General features: G+C 39.4%; 1 protein-coding gene across 8 annotated transcripts in view; it reads left to right on the top strand.

Moving 5' to 3' along the window:
• The window catches only part of UNC13B (unc-13 homolog B), a 244,963-nt gene that overhangs the window by 156,820 nt on the left and 65,807 nt on the right, over nucleotides 1–22,336 (top strand). For all 8 annotated transcript variants that reach the window (XM_059142422.1, XM_059142421.1, XM_059142424.1 and 5 more), the window contains one exon: nucleotides 795–885. In XM_059142422.1, the coding sequence (XP_058998405.1) occupies nucleotides 795–885 (91 nt within the window). The remainder of the gene's footprint in view (nucleotides 1–794; nucleotides 886–22,336) is intronic.

Genomic DNA, 22,336 nt, shown 5'->3' with positions numbered 1-22,336 from the left:
CAATATTTTAAAACAGCTGATCCAGTTAGATGACAGCAGAGGTTGGCCTATATTTCAGATGTATAGATGGTGGATGCTTGTTTGCTGCCTTGGCAGTAGACCTCAGTGGAAGAGAGGAGAAGCATTGTCACCAAGAATTGACTACTGTTCCACAGTTAGGAAACTAGATGATGGTTTGTTCTAATACAGTGTAGTGTTTCTGTCCCAAAACTAGTTTGTTATATTTATTGTTGTTTCATTGAGGGTATCCCTAAGGCAGCTCAAGGAACAAGACTGTGCTTTTTTCCTTAGCATTTTTTTTTGTAGTCTAGGAATTGGTAAGCCTTCCAAAATTTTTAGTGGAGCAGGAAGGGTTTGCAGGAACAAAATTGTGCCCTAAGGATGGATGGCATGTAGAATGCTCAAGAGAGACTGGTGGTCTTGAGAGGCAAGGCACAAGGATTAGTCCACATGTCTGCATAGTTTTTGTGCTAGCATCGACTCAAGGCCCTTGCCATTGCTTTTACTAGAATCCTGAAATCTGACTGTCCCAGTGAGCTGGCTTATTGGGTAAGTGAAAAATGGGGAAAGAAGAGAGGGAATGGATAAAAAGCTAAAAGGAGTTGTCATTTTAGAGAAGATTTTTTTCCACCCACATTGGCTATTTAGGACTATGCTGTATAGTGGCCTGACTCATGAAACAAGTCTAGGCATGAATACAAAGTATTTTACTTAAGTTATTTGGCACTTTTGCCTTAAGCAGTCACCCCATGGCCTGGGCTTTTCTTAAGAAACATTCCTTTCTTTGTTACAAGTTTTCCTGAGGAGAATGCTTCTTCGCCATTTACCCAAGCCAGAGCACATTGGATCCGAGCAGTTACCAAGGTTCGACTCCGGCTGCAGGAGGTAGGAAATCTGTTTTTCTAGTACTAGTTGGGACAGTTTTTCCTTTGAAATTTGGAGACATATGGTGCTGACGAGGCAGTCAGTGATTAGTCATCTCCTTATAGTGTGCATCTGGGGATGCATGACAAGTAAGCTAGAGCCTTAAGGGATTGGAGGTGGCTGTGGGTTTCCTTCTATGCTGATTAATGGAAATCAGATAGATCTAGTGGGTTGAGAGCCTGAAGGTTAAGTTAAATGCTATTTTCAGTACCATCGTCTCTTTGAGCCCTTTTCATTTTGAGTTTAGGATGGGGAACCATTACAAGGCCTCTTAGAGTCAGTTGTTGTCTCCCTTGGTTACCCACTTCAAGGCCACTGCCTCGCCTGTTAGGGAGGGCCTTTGTGATGTATACAGACAGGATGTTTTGTTTTTGTTTTTGTTTGTTTGTTTTTTATTTTATAACCCCACAAGCGCCCAGGGTGTTCCCACCTGCCCCCACATACACACCGAGGGACGCAGGGCACACGCATGGCCCCACAGGGCCGCTGGGTAGCCCCCTCCCGATGGCCGCACAAAGACCATGGCGTGGCATGGCGCAGCAACCCCGGCCCCGGGGGTGCGGTGGGCGGTGGAGTCTGGGGGAGAAGGGAACCCTCTTCCCCCAGAAAGGATGTTTTTAAATGATGTCAAGTGGCTGTCAGTAGTATAATACTTGGCAGATACCTGCATTAAAAATACAAGCATGCTCACGTGTGTAAACACACTTGAAAAATAATTTATTTTGAAATAATTTCAGACTTAGGGAAAAGTTGCCAAAATAACAGTATTAAGCTCTTAAATCTTTCTTGCCAAGGTGCTCCAGTTGTTGTCACCACAGTTTTCATCACCTTCTGTCCATTATGTGTGATTAATCTTTTTCTGAACCATTTGAGAAAAAGTTGAAGAGATGATGTTGTGTTATTCCTAAATAGTTCTATTTTTACTTCCCAAAAAACCAAAGCTACTCTCTTATATAAGTACAGTGTAACTATCCACTGGAGGAAATCAACAATGGCAACACCATCATAAAAATGCCATACAAATTTTGCCATCACAACAATGTCTCTTTTCTTCCCTAGTCCAGGGTATACTATCCAGGCTGACGTGTTGCATTTAGTAGTCATATCTCTTTAGTCTCCTCTAATCAGGAACAGTTCTTCAGTTTTATCTTGGACAGATGGTATAGGCCTTTTATTTTGTAGCATGTTCTTCATTTGGGGTCCATCCAGTGTTTCCTCATGTTCAGACTCAGGCCATGCTTTCTTGACAGGAATAACACAAAAATGATGCTGGGCTCTTTTTAGTGAATTGTATCTGTTGGGTCCTCCCAAAATTGGGTACCCCAATAATGGGTCCGTGATTAAAGAAGCGAGACTGATACAAAGCGAAGGTCAAGCAAAGCTTTATTTAGCGCCAAGCATCAGGAATCAGACTGACCGTCAAATAGACCAGTCGGGCCACCCCTACAGAGAGGACAACCCCTCCCTGCTTTCTAGACTAACTTTTATAGAGTAAAGGCCATGTGGTTGGGCCTGGCCACACACAGTGGCCAATGAGATTGTAACACACACAGGAAACTTCACAGTGATGCTAGGCGACCAATTAAATTACAGTTTACCCTAGTAGACATTTGATTTAGCCTATCACACCTTGGTTAGGATTGGCGCCAAAAGGCTCCCAAAGGGCAGGGGCCCATACTCCTTGGTAGCTAGGAGACAGTATGCACCCCACTGATTGAATACCTCCTCCTGGACTGACCCACCCTTGTACTTGGACTTTGTTACCTGGGACTGGGTTCCCAGACTTGCTTTTAAGTAAGTTCCCATGGGGGTGGGGGGAGTCAATTTTAAGTTTTACAACAAAATGGCAGTTCAACCGGGGTGGGGCTGCTCTGGCTGAATAGGCCCTTACAGTATCAGAAAGTACACGTGTCAACATGTGCTACCTGTTATGCCGCAATAATAGGTCTGTGATTGAAGGAGCGAGACTGATACAAAGTGAAGGTCAAGCAAAGCTTTATTTCGCCCCAAGCATCAAGAATCAAACTTGCCGGCCAGGGCCATGCCTCTTACAGAGAGGGCAACCCCACTCTTCTTTACAGACTGGCTTTTAAGGGCAAAGGCCATGTGTTGGGCCTGGCCACACACAGTTGGCCAATGACATTGTAACACACAGAGAAACTTCCCAGTGTTGCTAGGTGACCAGTTGAATTACAATTTAGGTTAGGATTGGTGCCCAAAAGGCTCCCAAAGAGGGTCGGGGGCATACTCCTTGGTAGCTAGGGAGACAGTATGCAACCCCCCACTGATCGGATGTCTTCACCTGGCCTGACCCATCCTTGTATCTATGCTTTGTTACCTGAGACTGGTTTCTGGGACTTGTTTTTAAGTAAGTCCCCTGGGGGAAGGGGAGCAGGGACAGTTTAAGGGTTAAACAATAGTGTTATTGTTTAACCTCAATGGAAGCTTCTGGCTAAAATATAAAAATATAAAATAGGTCCTTACACTACCCTTAATATTAATCTCAGTCACCTAGTTAAGTTTTTATTGACCAGGTTTCCAACCTGTTGAGGCACCTTTTTTTCCTTTTGTAGTTGATGTGACTGGTAAGTGTTTTGTGTACTTTGAAAATAGCCAGTATCTTATTCCACATTGCATCTCCACCAGTGAGCTAAGCATTCATTGATGTCTCCTGTCTGAATCTTCCATCACTAATGGCGGCTGCCAAATGGTAACTTTCTTTCTTTCTTTTTTTTTTTTTTTTTAAATGGTAACTTTCTATTTCCATTATACTTTCTACATTCATTAGTTAGCATTCTACTATAGGGAAGAGATTTCCCTTTTCTCCTATCAATTTTATTTATGTCACTGTGGACTCATAGATACCTAATTTATTATATAATGTATTACATTTTACAGTCATAATCATTTTTATCATTTATTTTGTTACTCATATTGTTCTAGCTTCTTACAAGCATTGCTAATTTGACCCTTCAGAGAGAAGATGTTTTAATAATGATTGAAAAGGTAGCTGCTGTGAATACAGGATGTTTAAGAATCTTTCTTTTGTGTGTTCTTTTTTTTTATCAGAAACAATGACTGTTACCTATAAAACCCTGTAACTACATGTTCTAAAATTTTGGAAAGAAACTATTAACAGATTTGGAAATACTTATAATGAAAGTTTTCAGTGAGATTTGAACTTACTTGTTAAAAATATTTCTATTTGAGGGGCGCCTGGGTGGCTCTGTAGGTTAAAGCCTCTGCCTTTGGCTCAGGTCATGGTCCCAGGGTCCTGGGATCGAGCCCCACATCGGAATCTCTACTCAGCAGGGAGCCTGTTTCCTCCTCTTTCTCTGCCTGCCTCTCTGCCTACTTGTAATCTCTGTCAAATAAATAAAAAAATAAAAATATTTCCATTTGGTAAGATAACAGAGAAAATGGGAACATAATTAGCCAAATTTTAACAAAATCTTTGAATAATTGCTATGTAGGAACCACTTGCACATCTTTCATTTGACTGAAGTATCTGTATCTTTTTGGCAGCTTTGAAAACGAAGTATTGAAATAATTGAAAGTGGAACCAGACCTTCAAATAATCCTATAACAAAATGTTAAACTGAGATTTAAAAAATAATGAGGCATATTGTATCACATTGCTTTCACTAAAAATATTATTAGTACTTTTAGTGATAGCAAAAAACATTTTTTATCATTAGTAAATCTTAAATGATTGTTTCTTTTATGCTTTTTACATTTTTATAATGTAATATATTAACACAGTTATACGTGTGTATAGATTTTAGGTTTGGAGTCTGTTGGTCTAGAGTGACAGGAGATAAACATTTAAAGTGAACATTTATGGAGACAGTGTTACCATACCTACTAACTTTTTATTTGTAATTTTCCATAAGTAAGGGTTTTATAATTCTTATTATAAAGGAAAGTAAAACAAATAACATCCATATAAAAGTTCTGAATGAGAAAAACAAGAATATATTGGAACAGGCACAGTTTGCTATCATTTTTTTCTTTTTAAGAGGCAATTCAGAATCTCTCAGAAAGAATAGCAAAAAACAGAACCATTGCTTAATAAGAGAACAGTAGTAAATATATACATAACACAGGTAATGTAACTAGAAGCTGATAAGATGTGGCCAAGAGGATAAAGATAAGCCAGAGTTTAATGAAGAGTATCAGAACAGTTTCAGGTAGAGGTAGAAGTACGCTATTTATACTTAACATGAGATTTGCCTAACTTAATTGAGGTTGTGAGAGTAGGAAGTTAAGTACAGCACCCCAAATATTTTTCCTGAGTAAATTGGAAGTTCTACCGAGTCACCCTTTAATGGTCTGTCCAAGGTAATAATTGTTAGTTTCTTACTGTTCCATAGTTGCTTGGTGCAAGTGCAAGAAAATATGAATATATATTGTACCCCCTCACTTTTTTTTTTTTTTAATCAAAATTGGTGTACATACTGAGAACATCTTGTTTTTTCATTTGGAGATCCTTCCATATTAGCTTTAAGAGAATTTTTTCTCAATAGTTACAGATATTTTGCTGTATGAAGTTCCTGCAAGTATTTAACTAGTATTCTGTTGATGTTAATTTGGTTCATTTGGTTGTTTCCAGTCATTTGCTATAACAAACCATGTTGTAAATGAGCACCTTTTACATACGTCATTTTGCAAGTATATTTGAGAGGATATGTATTTGTAAATTCGATAAATATTGTCATGTTGCTCTCCATTTGTCAGTAGCTTGAAACAGTAAAGGTTTATTTTGTTCATGCTGCTTGTCATCCTGCATGTTGAGGAGTTCTGCTTTAAGATGTCTTCTCTCTGCAGTACAGGCTTATGAACAGCCTGCATCTAGGATATTGTCAGTATGGGTGGTGGAGGGAAAGAAAAGATAAATGAAAGAGAACATAGCAAATTGCACTCTGGTTCTTAAAACTTCCACCCGGGGGGGCGGGGGGCGCCTGGGTGGCTCAGTGGGTTAAGCCTCTGCCTTCGGCTCCAGTCAGTCTCAGGGTTCTAGATCCAGCCCAGCATCTGGCTCTCTGCTCAGTGGGGAGCCTGCTTCCCCCTCTCCCTCTGCCTGCCTCTCTGCCTACTTGTGATCACTCTTTCTCTTTCTCTCTCTCTCTCTCTCTCTCTCTCTCTCTGTAAAATAAATAAATAAATAAAATCTTTAAAACAAACAAGCAAAAAAAACTTCCACCCAGAATATACAATATGTCACTTTTGCTCACATTTCCCTGGCTAAAGCAAGTCATATAACCGTATTTAACCTCACGTGAACAATATAGTATACCTTGAAAGAGAGGAGAAAGCTTTTGTGAGCAGCTTTAATGACTACCCCAAAGGGTATCTGCCTTTCACAGATAATGTACCAATTTATACTCCTACTAGTAATGTCATGAGGGTGCTTTTTTTCTTCCCAAATCCACCAATAGAGTGATTTATTCAAATTTTTTAATTTTTGCTGGTCTACTGGGCAGTGTTTTCTCAGTAGAATTTAAGTGTGTGTATCTTAGTACAGTTAAGGATATTTTCATACAAGTAAAGGCTGTTAGTATTTACTATTTTGTGAATAGTCTAGTCATATTCTTTGCTCATTTTTTTTTCTATTGAACTTTTTATTCCAGGAGCTTAGTTTTAGGGAATTTAACCCTTGCCTGTGATATGAGTTGCCATATTTTTTTTCTCAATGTATCCTTGTGAGAAAGTTTTTTAACCTTAATGAGCCACATTTTCCTAATCCACAAGATGGGGAAAGTAATAGTACCCTTTTATAGGGTTTTAAATTATCTAGTAAAACTATGATTTAAAAAAAGAGGAAATCAGAAAAAATATACTTCAGTAACTCCACATTGCCTTCATGATAAAATAAGACCTTGATAATTTCAGTGTGACTCCCACTATGGTCCATGGGCCAGCCCAGGAAGTGTTTGTTTCTACTTTTTGATGAAGTAAGTACTGAAATTGAAGTAAGTACTTTAAGTGAGCATTTAGAGGCAGTTTGGATTGCTGTAATACCATGTGCATGATAATATCCCTGTCTCATTGAACAGGGTTTAGACAAAAAATATTAGTCCATGACATGTTGGAATAAAAAAACCAAATCCTCCACAAAAAGAACTGGAAAAGCACTGATACAGACTTTACATGCCTTTCTGGTCTTACCTCTTTGTGCTATTCTTTTTTTTTTTTTTTTTTTAAATCTCAGAGACTTTGCACTTGTTGTTTGCCATGCATGGAATACTCTTCCTCTTTCTCCACTTAGCTAAATTTTTATTCACATTTAAAATCCAGTCAGGTGTCAGTTTTGGAGGTTGTTTCCAGACTCTGTGCATACATTTTCTAGACCGAAATGTGATGGAGTTACTTATTTACTGTTTGATCTAACTTTCCTCCGTTCTTGTAAGATTCTTGATTGTTGGGGCTATGCTGTTTATTGCTGCTGTTCGAAAGTCCTGTAGAGAACCTAACAGAGTGTTTTGCCAAACTTTTATGGATGCTTAACTAGCCAAAAAACTCTGTCAGCATTTTCACAGAAGTCTCCACTTGCCTCTTTATTTCTTAATTAAATCTATTTTTTATTTTTTCCAGGGCTTAGTAACTATGAAATATTAGCTCTGTTTTCTTATATAACTTTTATATACATTAAATATAAAGTTACTGAATTTAGACCATACTATGTATGCATTTAAAATTTTCCTCACTTAGGGGTGCCTGGATGACTCAGTGGGTTAAAGCCTCTGCCTTCGGCTCAGGTCATGAGCCCAGGGTACTGGGATCGAGCCCCTCATCGGGCTCTCTGCTCATCGGGGAGCCTGCATCCTCCTCTCTCTCCCTCTCTCTCTGCCTGCCTCTCTGCCTACTTGTGATCTTGATCTGTCAAATAAATAAATAAACTCTTTAAAAATAATAATAAATAAATAAATAAAATAAAATTTTCCTCACTTAGATTATTTTTGTGAGCTTTATTCTGAGTTGTTGTTGTTGTTTTTAGATTTTATTTATTTATTTGACAGAAAGAGACAGCGAGAAAAGGAACACAGGCGGTGTGGGTTGCTGGAGAGGGAGAAGCAGCTTCTTTGCTGAGCAGGGAGCCCGATGTGGGGCTCAATCCCAGGACAATGGGGACATGACCCAAGTCGAAGATAGATGCTTAACGACTGAGCCACATAGGCACCCCTATTTTGGGTTATTAAATATTTTTTGGAAACATTTCATGATTATTATTAACTAATATTTCATTGTGTTGATGTTCCATAACAACTTATATTTCTTTATAATTTACAAATAATGATATAATGAGCATTATTGTGCATGAATCTGTTTTTGATTTTGATTATTTCTTTACCTTAGATTTCTCAAAGTAGATTCAAATAAATTACTGAGTTAAGGAGTATATGCCTTTTAAAGACTTCTGATAAACTTCTGATGTGTTTTCAGAAAGGTTTTTCCAATCCATACTTTCAGTAGTTGAACGTGCCACACCAACACTGAGTATTATTTTAGAAAATGTTTGCCAATTTGGCAAAATAGCATCTCTCTTCAGAAGATTGGTATCTCCTTGTTTTAATTTGCATTTCTTTGATTGTGATTTGAATATTTCTGATAAATTTATAGGTCATTCATACTTCTTCAGCTGATAACTGCATTCCATAGACTTTAAGGAACTGCCATAGGAACGTAGCTACCTTATGCCATGCCTATAAGCAGCTTGAGGGGAGAGATCATATAGGTCATCTCTGTATCTGGCCTGGTTGAGCACCTGGTCATATGTACTTAATAAGTGTTTGATGACATTGTGGTAATGTTAGTAGTGTGGGTGGAATGGATATGATTCTGTACCTTATTTGGCTTAGCTGCAGAAAAATCTGGGGGAGGAGGTGAGACTTTTAGCTCTAGAAATGGAGACTGCGGTGGCAGCAGGTGGGTGGGTGTTCCAGGTGGAAGGGACAGTGAAGGAGAAGACATGAAGGTAGGCCGTGAGGAAGCCTTGACAGAAGCTCTTGGGTTGCTAAAGAAAGCTGAAGAAGGAGGGACTTATTTAGTAAGCAGAAATGGAACTGAGCAAATAGATTAGAAGGCCTGTGTTTAAATGGAGCAATCCCGTGAAATCCAAGATTGGGGTTGGTCAGCCTGAGAGATGGATCAGCATTTTCTCAGGGAAGATCATTAAGACAGAATGAATCAACTCTCCCACAAAGTACTGTTGTGTTCTTGTGACTCTCTCTCTAGTGGAGACTTTCTTCCTCTGCTATTATTGAAACCCTGAAAAAGGTATTCCCCTTGGGGAAAAATGCTCAAGTGGAGCAACTTTGAGGACCCCATCTCTTAGACTTAGTTGCACCAGGAAAGAATTCTTTCTATAATTTTAAACTCCAGGATTTTGCTCTGATCAAGGCTGCCTATCTTAACTTTCACCACTTCAACTCTTTGCCCTAATTGAGGCCACACTTATCCCTCCTTTTTCCCACAATCTGTCATCCCTCTTCCTAACCATTGCTACTATAATAATTAAAAAAACTAAAGAATGTTTTGGATAAGTAATAAGTGTAAAAATAGAAAATTACACAAAACATAAACATGTATAGTGCAATATTTCCTTCCTACTTCAGACTTCCAGGCCTCTAGTCCCTATCTCCCCCTTTGTTACCTGTGTTTTGTGAATCAGTCCACAGATAATCTGTGCAATTATAACCACATGCATGTGTGCACATGTGCACATGCATGCTTGTGTATATTTACATACATTGCTCTTCACATTTTAAAATTTAATGTTATATCTTGGAGATTTTTCCATATTAGTCCAAATACAGCTCTTCCATTCTCTTTTAATAGCTATGTAATATTTCTCTTGGGGGATATATTATAATTTATATACTCTGTCCTCTCTTGATAGATTTTTTAATTCTTTCTAATCTTGTGCTACTACTGAACACTGTCGAAAATGAATATCCTGTAGTAAGCCTGAATACTTGTAGACCTCTCTCAACTACAGCTTTTACTTTTTTTTTTTTCCAACCACAACTTTTAGCATCTCTCTTCAGACTTCGTGGTAATCCCTACTCAAGATCAGGCCCTACTACTGCTTCACAAACTAGAGAAAGCTCTCTTAGACGAGGGTTCCAGCTGTTGCTCCAACAGGTCCCTTCTGCCCTTTGCAAACTGGAGTTCTTACTGACATCTGAGACCGGAATCAGTACATTTTCTACTGACTAAAACCTGGCTGTTTGCTAAAGCTCCCCACTGCCCCGCCTCTTTCAAAGTAAACTCTACCCTCAGCGTGGGGCTTGAACTCATTTCCCCGAGATCAAAAGTCACATGTTCTACTGACTGAGCCAGCCAGGCACCACTAAAGCCCTTTCTAAAGGGGGAGGGTAATGCCTTTTTCATGCCCCGTTACTGGGTGAAGAGTGAGGCTTAGTTTTCTCAGTCTCTCTGTGCCACTTCCAGACCATTACTAGATATTCACATAACCTATTCTGATCCTCAGCTTCCTTGTTGCAGTTAGGTCCCAATTGTTCGATAATTTCTCATTCAATGAAAACTTTATTACCTATATCACAATTTTCCTTTTGATCTCAACTGCTGCCACCATCATCATCATCATAACCATACTTACTGGGAATTACTATTTTTTAAAAAGATTTTATTTTTTATCAGAGAGCAAGGAAGAGAGAGCACAAGCAGAGGGAGCAGCAGGTAGAGGAAGAAGCAGGCTCCCCACAGAGCAAGGAGTCAGGTGCGGGACTTGATCCCAGGACCCTGAGATCATGACCTGAGCCAAAGGCAGTTGCTTAAGCAACTGAGTCACCCAGGCATCCCTGGATATTACTATTACTATAAATACTTTACATGCATTATCCAAATGAATCCCTCACAGTAATTTTACAAATCAGGCTTTGTTATTTGGCCCATTTTATAGATTAAAAAAAATGAGGTTTAGACAGAAACTTGATTGGGGTCATTTAGCTGATAAGAGAACTGCATTCAAGTCTAGATCTATTTAACTCTGGAGCCTGTGGTTTTTTTTTTTTTTAGATTTTTTTTTTTTAAGTTTTATTTATTTATTTGACAGAGATCACAAGTAGGCAGAGAGGCAGGGAGAGAGAGAGAGAGAGAGAGAGGAGGAAGCAGACTCCCTGCCGAGCAGAGAGCCGGATGTGGGACTCGATCCCAGGATCCTGGAATCATGACCTGAGCTGAAGGCAGAGGCTTTAACCCACTGAGCCACCCAGGTGCCCTGGTGCCTGTGTTTTTAATACTATTTCCCACCATAATCTTAGAACTCCAGAGTATGGAAAAATTCTGTTCCACAGAACTTCAGTTTCTACACCTGTCAATAGATTCTCTATTACGTGATAAAGAGATCCATGGTCAAAGAAATTTGGGAAACAGTGGGTTCCAGTAGAGTGTAACATCAACAGATTACTCTATTGTAGGCTTGGTATACTTCTTTAAGAGGAGGATATAATGTGCACAGTGTTATGGCAAACTTATTTGACCATACAACTCTGTTTTGAAGAAGCATTCTGTAGGACTCGTTTTCTAAGGAATACATTTGAAGAAAGTCTGTCTCAGTTGATTTCATTATCATTTTATTAAAACTGCATTTGTGGACATCATCATTAAGCTCATAGCTACCTAATTTAGTGGTTGCTTTTAAATCTCAATGGACCTCTCTGCAGTATTCAACTCTAAACACTCCTCTTTCTTTTTTTTTTTTAAGATTTTATCTATTTATTTGACAGACAGAGAGATCACAAGTAGGCAGAGAGGCAGGCAGAGAGAGAGGGGGAAGCAGGCTCCCTGCTGAGCAGAGAGCTCGATGCGCGGCTCCATCCCAGGACCCTGAGACCATGACCTGAGCTGAAGGCAGAGGCTTTAACCCACTGAGCCACCCAGGCGCCCCTCTTCTTTTGACATTTAAGAAACCATCCTCATTGTCACTCTTCCCTGAGCTCTCTTTAGGCTCCTTTTCCTGATTTCTTCTTTTTTTTCCCTCACTTCATAAATGTTGGTCTTTCTGGAATACTTTGCTCAATCCTCTTTTCATACAAATCCCCAACATTGTTGTTATGAAATCTCATTCATTACGTCAGTTACTACTTACATGTACGTTGCTCTTCTGACTGTGTATCTAGCCCCAATCTGACCCCTGAACTCTAGGTTCATATTTCTAACTACTTCTTGTATATTCACTTGTCCCATCAGCATCTAAAATCCAACACATTTAACCAAAGACATCATTGAGGAATTTTATAATTGTCAAATTTCATCTTTTCAGTCACCTATCACTATGGCGTCTTCCTGTCTTCATACAAAGGTGGCTTCCATCTCCTTTGATTGTTTCTAAAGTAAAACAGAGACAAATATATTGTGCTTTGTGTACTCTTCCGTCTTCCCATATAGCCCTTCTTCTGTACCATTTCCCCTTATTGGACTGAAAAAGGAAAAGGAATCCTGTTTTCTCTCTCTGTGTGTGTGTGTGTGTGTGTGTGTGTCTTTAAGTAACAGATATCTTTTTTATTGAGATACAAGTCATACAACCTAAAATTCACCATTTTAAAATATATTATTCAATGTGTTTTAGTATATTCACTATGTTGTACAGCCATCACCATCAGTTTCATCACCATCTAATTTCAGAACATCTCCATCACTCCAAAGGAAATGCCATACCCGTTAATAAGTCATTCCTCATTTTCTGCTTTGCTCTAGCCTCTGGCAGCCATTAATTTACTTTCTGTCTCTATGGATATGTCTGTTCTGGACATGTCATGTAAATGAAATCATACAATATGTGGCTTGTTATATCTGTCTTCTGTCACTTAATATAATGTTTTTAAGGTTCATCTATGTTGCAGCATCTATCACTACTTGATTCCTTAATATGGCTGAGTAATATTCCATTCTGTGGATATACCACATTTTGTTTATCCATTAATCCATTAATCTATGGTTGAACATTTGGTTTGCTTTCACCTTTTGCTATTATGAATAATGCTGCTGTGAACATTCATGTACATTTTTTTGTATGGACATAGATTTTTGGTTCTCTTGGGTATATACATAGGGATAGAATTGCTATGTTAGATGGTTACTACATTTAACCTTCTGAGAAACTGTCAGACTGTTTTTTCCAAACAGCTTGTTCCATTTTATATTCCCATAAACAACATATGAGAGTTCTAGTTTCTTCACATCCTTACCAATACTTGTTAATCTTTTTGTTATAACCGTCCTAGTGCATGTAAAGTGGTGTCTCTTGTGATTCTGATTCACATCTCTCTAGTGACTAATAATGTCAAGCATCTTTTCACATGCTTATTGTCCATTTGTATATATTCTTTGAAGAAATGTCTATTCAAATCTTCTGCCCATTTTTACATTGGGTTATTCACCTTTTTATTGTTGAGTTGTAAGATTTCTTAATATATCCTGGGGACACCTAAGTGGCTCAGTTGGGTAAGCATCTGCCTTCAGCTCACTCAGGTCATAGTCCCAGGGTCTTGGGATCTGAGCCCCACAGCAGGCTCCTTGCTCAACGGGAAGCCTGCTTCTCCCTCTGCCTGCTGCTCTCACTGCTTGTACTCTCTCTCTGACAAATAAATAAAAAAATCTTTTAAAAAATCACATAAAAAAAGATTTCTTAATATATTCTGGATTGAAGTCCCTTATCAAATATATGATTTGCATCTAGGATATGATTTGCATAAAAGGAACAGCCCTGTTCCTTTTAAACTTATTTGAATCTTTCTTGAATTTGCCATATTATGCCATAATTGTTTGCTAATCTGCAACCTTTCTTTCTCCTCTTTGTCTTGCCTATCTATGGAGAAATTGGCAACATCACCTGAGCCTTTGAAGTAATAAGAAGCTGTTTTTTACAGGGTTTTGAAGTAGCCTGCCTATGTCAATCCCTCCTTTTCTGTTCCTCTAATTTACAAATCTCGCTTAGTCCTTGGAATTCATCTGCTTTGGTAAAAACTAAAATCTTAGGTAGAATGAAATTCCAAAATTGAAGCTGAGTGGGTGTTAATAGTGGTATCCTTAAGAAATTTATTCTTTTACACATGAAGACAGGCCCTCTACCTTTTCCACCTCCATCTGCACTGATCAGAGCAGGAGTACCCGGAAAGGACACACATGGTTCTCCTGCCCATGTTCTGTTAGGAAGCAATCCAACACAGAGAAGGAAGCTGACACTGGGCGAGTTCTCTTCCTTTAAAGCGAACAGCCAGTATATTTATTCTATTCCATTCTAAAGTCTCCCTACAAAGGAAGGGAAAACACCAGGGTACCTGGCTTCTGAATCTGGATTGTCTCCTTTTTTCTTCTGCCTTTTAAATCCATAATACCCTCAAAACCCTGATTTCAGAATTGTGTACCTCCCCTCCCATATGTTGAAATCTTAATATCTCAGAATGTAATTGTATTTGGACAGAGGGCCTTTACAGAGGTAATTATGGTAAATTGAGGTGTTTTGGATGATCTCATGTCCAATATGAATGGTGTTCGTACAAAAAGAGTTTAGGACACAGATAGAAGAGCCTGTGAAGACAGAGAGCAGATGGCTATCTGAGGTGAAGAAAAGAGGCCTCAGAAGAAACCAACCTTGTTGACACCTTGATCTTGGGACTTCTAGCCTCCAGTATTGTAAGGAAGTAAATTTCTGTTGCTTAAACCACCCAGTCTGTAATGTTATGTTATGGCAGCCTTTGCAAACTAATACACCTTCAAGGTAGAAGGGGAAAGAAGATGATAGAAGAAGCTTCTGTGTCTGTCACCTGTGAAACTCTGTTTTCTGAGGTCTAGTTGGTGGGAAATGTGGTTGCCAGGCTGGTATATGGAGAACTCATTCACAATATACCATGTCTTTTGTATCCGTTTACTATTAACCTTCTTATTACTAAAATGGGCTAACTGGAAGTAGAATTGGGTCCTTGCAGTAGCTCAGTCTTTTTTTTTTTTTTTAATGATTTTATTTATTTATTTGACAGACAGAGATCACAAGTAGGCAGAGAGGCAGGCGGGGGTGGGGATGGGGGAAGTGGGCTCCTTGCTGGGCAGAGAGCCCGATGCGGGACTTGATCCCAGGACCCTGGGATCATGACCTGAGCCGAAGGCAGAGGCTTTAACCCACTGAGCCACCCAGGCGCCCCGCAGTAGCTCAGTCTTAAAACCCGAGAGAACTTGAACAAATCACTATTTTCTATTTCTCAGTCTCCTCTACTGTAAAATTAAGGATAACTGTCTTCTTTTACAGTGTAAAGCTCTAGATATAATTGCTTGAGAGTTAACAATAGGCCTCCTATTACCAGAAGTATTGTTTTCCAGGGCTCACATATACCTTCCTAGCCTAGGACTAAGTGATCTGTCAGAGGTCTTGCTGCCCACAACTGGAGCCTTTGCTACTGAGTGGGAACACAGCGAAACTGCTTCTGATGGCTAAAGCAGGAAGGAGCCAGTGCCATAGGATTTCAGGTTTTTATAGGGATCTAGATTCCTTGGTAGCATGGGGTTCCCGGGATAACTATAAGGGTCACTCAGAGAAGGCTCTCTATTTTAGTTTAATGGTGCTTCTCTGGGGCTTGAGAGGAAAAAGTCAGTGGAATGCCTAACCCAGAGGAGTCTAGGGAAGGTGGACAAAGGCTGCCATGGGTACTGCTGGGGATATTTTCCAAGAGCTGCTTTTGTGTGCTTATGAGGAGAAATGCTTAACATTTCTTAGTGGCTTTTTTCCCCTGAAGTGTTTTGGACATGTTTATGGCCTGGATCTTGATGTTTATCAATGGTTGGTCTTCTGTAAATCTTAGATCTGGTTCTAGGCTGTGACTGAACCCTTGTGAATTTTAAGATGTCCCATCTGTGCCTGGGATTTGGGGCAGCTTTTTATGAAGCAATGGAGTCTTGCTGTGGTTTCTGAGGTGCATATCAAAACATCGCTGAGGAATGCCGTGATACCATTGACTTGCCTAGAGTCAGAGGAGGGTATCAGATACTGGCAGCAGGCTTAGCTCCAGCTGGCAGTGTTTTCTGGGCATAATATCAGTAAAGAGTGGTACTTAGTAAACTTTTATGTAACTGGTCTGATTGATACCTCTGTATAAAATTATAAATTACTTGTTTCTAGATAATAAAGCAGCTCTTCTTGCTTTCTCTGACTCTTGATGCTTGTTTGATCATCCACCCAATGGGAACATTTGATGATATTGCTGGGAAGGAACTTCTCCTCTGTGAGAGAAAATCCTGTTGCCAAAGTTATGCAAAAGAAGCAACTGATAAAATTATTCCCCTTTTAATCAAGCCAACCAGTAAGTGGGTACCACTGTGTGTATTGGGCTATTTTAAGACTCTTTGTTATCATTTAGGAGTTTATAGGCCACAAGGGAGATAGAAATAATTAAGTTAAATATTTTCATTTTTTTCCCCAGATACTTTCCTCAGTCTTGATTGTCATATTTCTCTGCAGCATTCCAGTGTGTATTTTGAAACTCCCTATTTGTAACTTCCTATTTCTGTGACTTCCATTATTCTAGATTTTCCCATTCTCTTCCTTCCTTTCTTTTTTTTTTTAAGATTTTATTTATTTACTTGTGAGAGAGACAGTGAGAGAGAGCATGAACGAGGAGAAGGTCAGAGAGAGAAGCAGACTCCCCATGGAGCTGGAAGTCCGATGCGGGACTCGATCCCGGGACTCCAGGATCATGACCTGAGGCGAAGGCAGTCATCCAACCAACTGAGCCACCCAGGTGTCCCTCTCTTCCTTCCTTTCTTACCTTGCCAGTCTCCTTCCCTGCTTGTCTCTTTCTACAGATTCCCCCACAGGCATTTTTTTCCATCTCAAATCTCTATTCAGCCTCTAATCCAGAATCCTTAATTGAGCAACTACTGTATATAGCTAGTACTGTGCTTGATCCTGGCTTTTGTGCTAGGTAACCAGTCGAATTCCAGCTGACCTTTCTTTTTATTTTTTTTTAAAGATTTATTTATTTATTTATTTGACAGAGAGATCAAAAGTAGACAGAGAGGCAGGCAGAGAGAGAGAGAAGCAGGCTCCCTGCTGAGCAGAGAGCCCGACAGGGACTCGATCCCAGGACTCCGAGATCATGACCTGAGCCGAAGGCAGTGGCTTAACCCACTGAGCCACCCAGGTGCCCCCCAGCTGGCCTTTCTAAGTAAACAATTCCCAAATCTATACTTCTAACTGTGCTTTTCCCCTTAGGTTCTATCTTTCATGTCTAATTATTTATTAGTTATTTTCACCACAATTTCCTAAAGTTTGAAACTTCCCTCCTGGGCCTATTCCTATTCTTTGTTCTCTGTTTGTATTAAAATACCATCATTCTGCTAGTCACCCACTCAAAATCATGGTGTCATTCTTCCTTCTCTCTTGCCTCCCACATTGGATCATTTGCCAGACCTTGCTCTTTTTCCTCTCCATGGTTTCTTTTATAAGTCTCTTCTCTGTTCCCTTTTGTGTTCAGGTCCTCTCTACTGCATAGTCTATAGTGTCAGCTTTCCAAAGGTTATCTTGATCTTATTTATTTGTCTTGGACTACATTGTGTATACCACTGCCAGCATTGTCTTCCTGAAAACAGAGCACTAGTCCTGGCTACCATTTATGCTCAGGGCTTGAATTAGATGTCACATATTTTGAAGCCTTCCTCAAAGTCCTGGGTAGTTAGATACTAAAATTTCTATTTTTCTATTGTATTTCATATACAGTCAGTTTTGGTGTTTATCCTATTATCCTGGAGATATGTGAGCATTTGACCCCAAGATTATGTATTTCTTAAAAGAATATATATTGTATGATTATTTTTATATTAAGTTTGGAAACAGGTTGAAGTAATCTGTGGTATCAGATTGTAGAATAGTGATTACCTTTGCAGGGCATGGGGATCTGTTGGTAGTGACTAGATGGGAGCACGAGGGGTTTCTGAAATTTGGATGATGATTAGTTCTTGATTGGGATTGTTTACATTGACATGCACTTTTCTTTCTTTCTTTTTTTTTAAAAAAGATTTAATTTATTTATTTATTGTGAGAGAGAGAGAGCGCACGCGCACAAGCAGGCAGAGGCAGGGAGAGAAGCAGGCTCCCTGCTGAGCAAGGAACCTGATGCGGGACTCGATCCGAGGATCCTGGGATCATGACTTGAGCCGAAGGCAGTGGCTTAACCAACTGAGCCACCCAGGCTTCCCGACATGCACTTTTTTATATGTTATAATTCAATAAGAAGCTTACATAAAAGTTAAATAAAAATAGCATGCAGATACAAAACAGGGACTTTTTAACTTTATATCTCTAAAGCCTAGCACCCAGCAAACTCTTAACATATATCCGAGAGTGAATGAGTGAATGAATGGAAGGTTTCTCCTTGAAAGAAAGAGAGTGAGAGCGAGAGTGAGAGGAAGGAAGGGAGGGAGGTTATTAATTTTTCTTTCCATTAGTAGTTAAATTATAGTCTCAACTTTTTAGTTTGACATTCATAACCACTCATGATTTAGTCCAGCCTATTTTTCTAACTTTTGTTAATCCAGAGGCCATATTGTATAGTTGGAAGATGCAGGACCTTGGAATGAGCCAGTGCCAGAGTTTGAAGTATGGCTCTGCTACTTATTACCTGTGTACCCTTAGGCTTAGACAAGTTGCCTTGCCTCTTTAGAAATGTAGTTTTCTTGTCTCTGAATTGGATATGGTTTGCCTCACCAGATGGACATGGAGTAAATAAGATAATACATATATAGCAGGACCTTGCATGTTGTTGGTATTCACTAAATACTCATTTCCTTTCTTTTCCAACAACATATCTTCCTTTTTGTCCTTTTCATATATCTGTGCTCATCTTGCTTCCTCTGCCCTAAGGCCTTTTCTTCTGTTCAGTTTCCACATGTCCAAATATTATTCATCCTTTAGGATCAAGCTCAGATGCCACCTCTTTGACAGAGCCTTCCTGACTCCCATCCAAACCAGAACGTTGAAAGCTGGAAATATTTCCCTCTCTCAAATTCTCCTACATTTTATCAGTGTCTCTTAAGATAAGTATTAGTCACTCAATCTAACCTTTAAAGAGTTTCTGAAAGCTGCCCTCACTCCAGGCCCAAAGAAAAGGCGCTCTAATTGGGCTCTAATGATAGAGGCAGGAACTCTACCAGTGGGAATAAACTGGGGGCATGAAAAGACAGGTTGAGAAAACTGTTTTGGGCCTTTGGTATTATATGTATATTCTCCTCTTGCACTGGGAGAGATTCAGATGTCTAATCAAGAATGTAACCGAGGGGGGCACCTGGGTGGCTCAATGGTTTAAGCCTCTGGCTTTGGCTCAGGTCATGATCTCAGAGTTCTGGGATCGAGCCCCACATCGGGCTCTCTGCTCAGTAGGGAGCCTGCTTTCCCCTCTCTCTCTGCCTGCCTTGTGATCTCTGTCAAATAAATAAATAAAATCTTTAAAAAAAAAAAAAAAAAAGAATGTGACTGAGGAGCAAGGAGTCAAGTTGCAAACTGCTCTATCTGTATTTTGAATTGGTCTTTAGTTAAAGACGTCTTTATAGCCCAGCCTGGCTTATCAAGGTAGGAGTTATGTGGGAGTTTGAGTCTGAAGTCTTAGGAATTAAGAGTCGATAATTCCCTGGACTTTCTTCTGTGCTTAATATGCCTTAGGGGCCTAGTACACATAGATAGAAAACAGAGTTCAAAGATATAGAGATCCTGTTCCTGGCCTTATTTTCTTGTTACTTCTGCTTTCTACTTGAATTTTCCATATCCATATCTATACATATGCTTTAACTCCTTTGTTAGATTGCACTTGAGGTCAGGAGCTGATTAGCTCTGATACTTAGTAGACAGTAAAGTTTTGCTTAAAACCATGAAACGAAGTCACACCGCAATATAAGTAATTGGTTGCAAAAGAAATGATTAACACTTGTAACAGAAAATCGAAGGAGCAAACCCTTTGAGTTAGGGTGGTCAGAAAAGTCAGAAGAGGGGCACCTGAGTGGCTCAGTTGGTCAAGTGTCTGCCTTCAGTTCAAGTCATTATCCCAAGGTCCTGGGATCAATCTCCAAGTCAGGCTCCCTGCCTGGCTGGCAGTCTTTTCCTCCCTCTCTCTCTGTACCCAACTCCAATTTGTACTGTCTCACTTGTTTGCTTGCTATCTCTCTCAAATAAATAAATAAATAAAATCTTTTTTTTTTTTTTTTTAAAAGAGGAATTCCCAGAGGGTACTAAGTCAGCAATTGTTATAAAATATCAAGAAATGCCTAAGAAATAAAGTAATGTGAACTTAGAAAGATGGAAATCAAAGGGTAACTTGCTTTCTGTGTAACATTAAGTTATATGGAGATCCATGCCTCCTTATAAGTAACATTCTTGCTGTAAACAATGCAGTGAGATTTACCACCATTCCAAAATAGGCACATCCTGAAGTATAGCCATAGTGTATAAAATAGGACTTCTTGAAGCGAAAGGAAAGAGCTAAATTGTAACAAATAATTTCCCCTTATTCTGTAACCTTCTGCTTCCCTTTGCTGGTTGTCATATTCAGGCATACTAGGAAAATGTGTTTATTTGGTCCACACCTGAGGACATTCAAACATAAATAAACAATGATGACAAGTTAGGGACAGCATTCTAGATGCCCTTGGAGCAACCTAGAGCATTTTTTGTGACAGGTGAGATAAAAAGCTGTTGACTGGTTTCTCCCTAAAACATTCTTCCTTCTTGGGCTTTTGTGATATCTTTCCCTCCAAGTCCTTTTCTTATATCTGACAGCTCCTTCTTTGTTTCCTATACAGCATTTTTCCTTATCTGTTTCTCCCTTAAAACTTGGTGATTCCTAGGACTCAGTTTTCCACCTCTTTCTCTGTCCCCTAGATAATCTCAACCATGGGTTTACTCATAAACTGGTAATTCTCAAATTGCTATCTCTACCTTTCATGAATTCCATACTCATATATCCAGCTGCCTGTGGATCTTGTTTCCAGAATTTTCTTAGGCACCACGCGCAGTATGTTCAAACAGTACTCATTGTCTTTTCTGTCTCCTCCACCTCATCTCCTGTATATCCTTTCAGTAAATGGTACTACCAGTCACCCAAGGACAAAATCTAATACTTTTCTCCCTTGAAATATATAGTATGGATATAATAATGCCCATATCATAACATTTCCCTGTTAGGTTATAACCTACCTAAAGGCAAGGATCATATCTTTTCATTATGCCTGGTACAACACCTAGGTTACTCAGTAAGTATTCATTTATTACTTATTTAAAAATTTTTTTGGTAGAATTGTGTTAGTAATTCTCAAAGGTACTGTATTTGTTTAATGGGGATGCCATAACAAAGTACCACAGACTGGGTGGCTTAAACAACAGAAGTATATTGTCTTATATTTCTAGGTGCTAGAAATCCAAGATCAAGGTGTCAGCAGGGTTAATTCCTTCTAAGGGCTATAAAAGGTAGGTATTCTTACAAATTGTCAGAAATGATTGGGGAGTAGGAGGTAGTGTTGCAGGAGGGTAGACTAGGGAGGATGAATATTTTGCTATAACTCATGTGAGAAATAATGAAGCCTAGATGAAGGGTTGTGGAGAAGGGGACAGATTTTTTTTTTTTAAGATTTTATTTATTTGACAGAGAGATAGCCAGAGAGAAAACACAAGCAGGAGGAGCAGAAGAGGGAGAAGCAGACTTTCTGCTGAGCAGGGAGCCCAATGCAAGGCTCTGTCCTAGGACCCTGGGATCATGACATGAGCTGAAGGCAGATGCTTAATGACTGAGCCACCCAGGCCTCCCAGAAGGGGAAAGATTTTATAGATAGAAAGGTACAATAGATTAGACTTGGTGACATGTGATAGATGGACAGAGGGTTTTGCAGGGGATTCTGTCACTGGATGGAAAATTAGAATATAGAGGTTTTAAAGACCTTGTGTTTGAGCAGAGGTCATCTCCCTGTGTGACTGGTATGGGTGAGTTGGCAGTGTAGGACTCCAGTGCCACTGCCACCAATAGGCTTTCCCTTGGCATTCCTTGCTTTGCCAGCTAAGTCTAGCTTTCTCTCTTGACTCCTCTAGTTGAGTACTTGCCTCTTTCCCCACCATGCTTCCCTGTTATTTGTCAAAAATCATTAAGAGATTTGTTTCAAGTCTTCTCTTCCCATTTGAATGTTAGCTACCTTTTTATAATTCAGTGCTTCATACCAGATATTTTTGAATATATGGGGAACCCTCCTCTTTGAGGTCCCTTCATTGATTCCCAGGACACTTAGCATTCATATGCTAGTTAAGAAGATATTTTGAAAATCCTATGGAAGCAAGGTCTTATACCAAAAGAATTCTCCAGATTTGGGTTTACCCCAAGGTATATCTCAGAACAAGCACAAATATTTGATCAATATTAAGCCA

This window comes from Mustela lutreola, chromosome 12 (genome assembly GCF_030435805.1).
Source record: "Mustela lutreola isolate mMusLut2 chromosome 12, mMusLut2.pri, whole genome shotgun sequence".
NCBI lineage: Eukaryota > Metazoa > Chordata > Mammalia > Carnivora > Mustelidae > Mustela > Mustela lutreola.
Note: the sequence above shows the minus strand (reverse complement) of the source record. Positions and strands in the feature narration are given on the sequence as shown.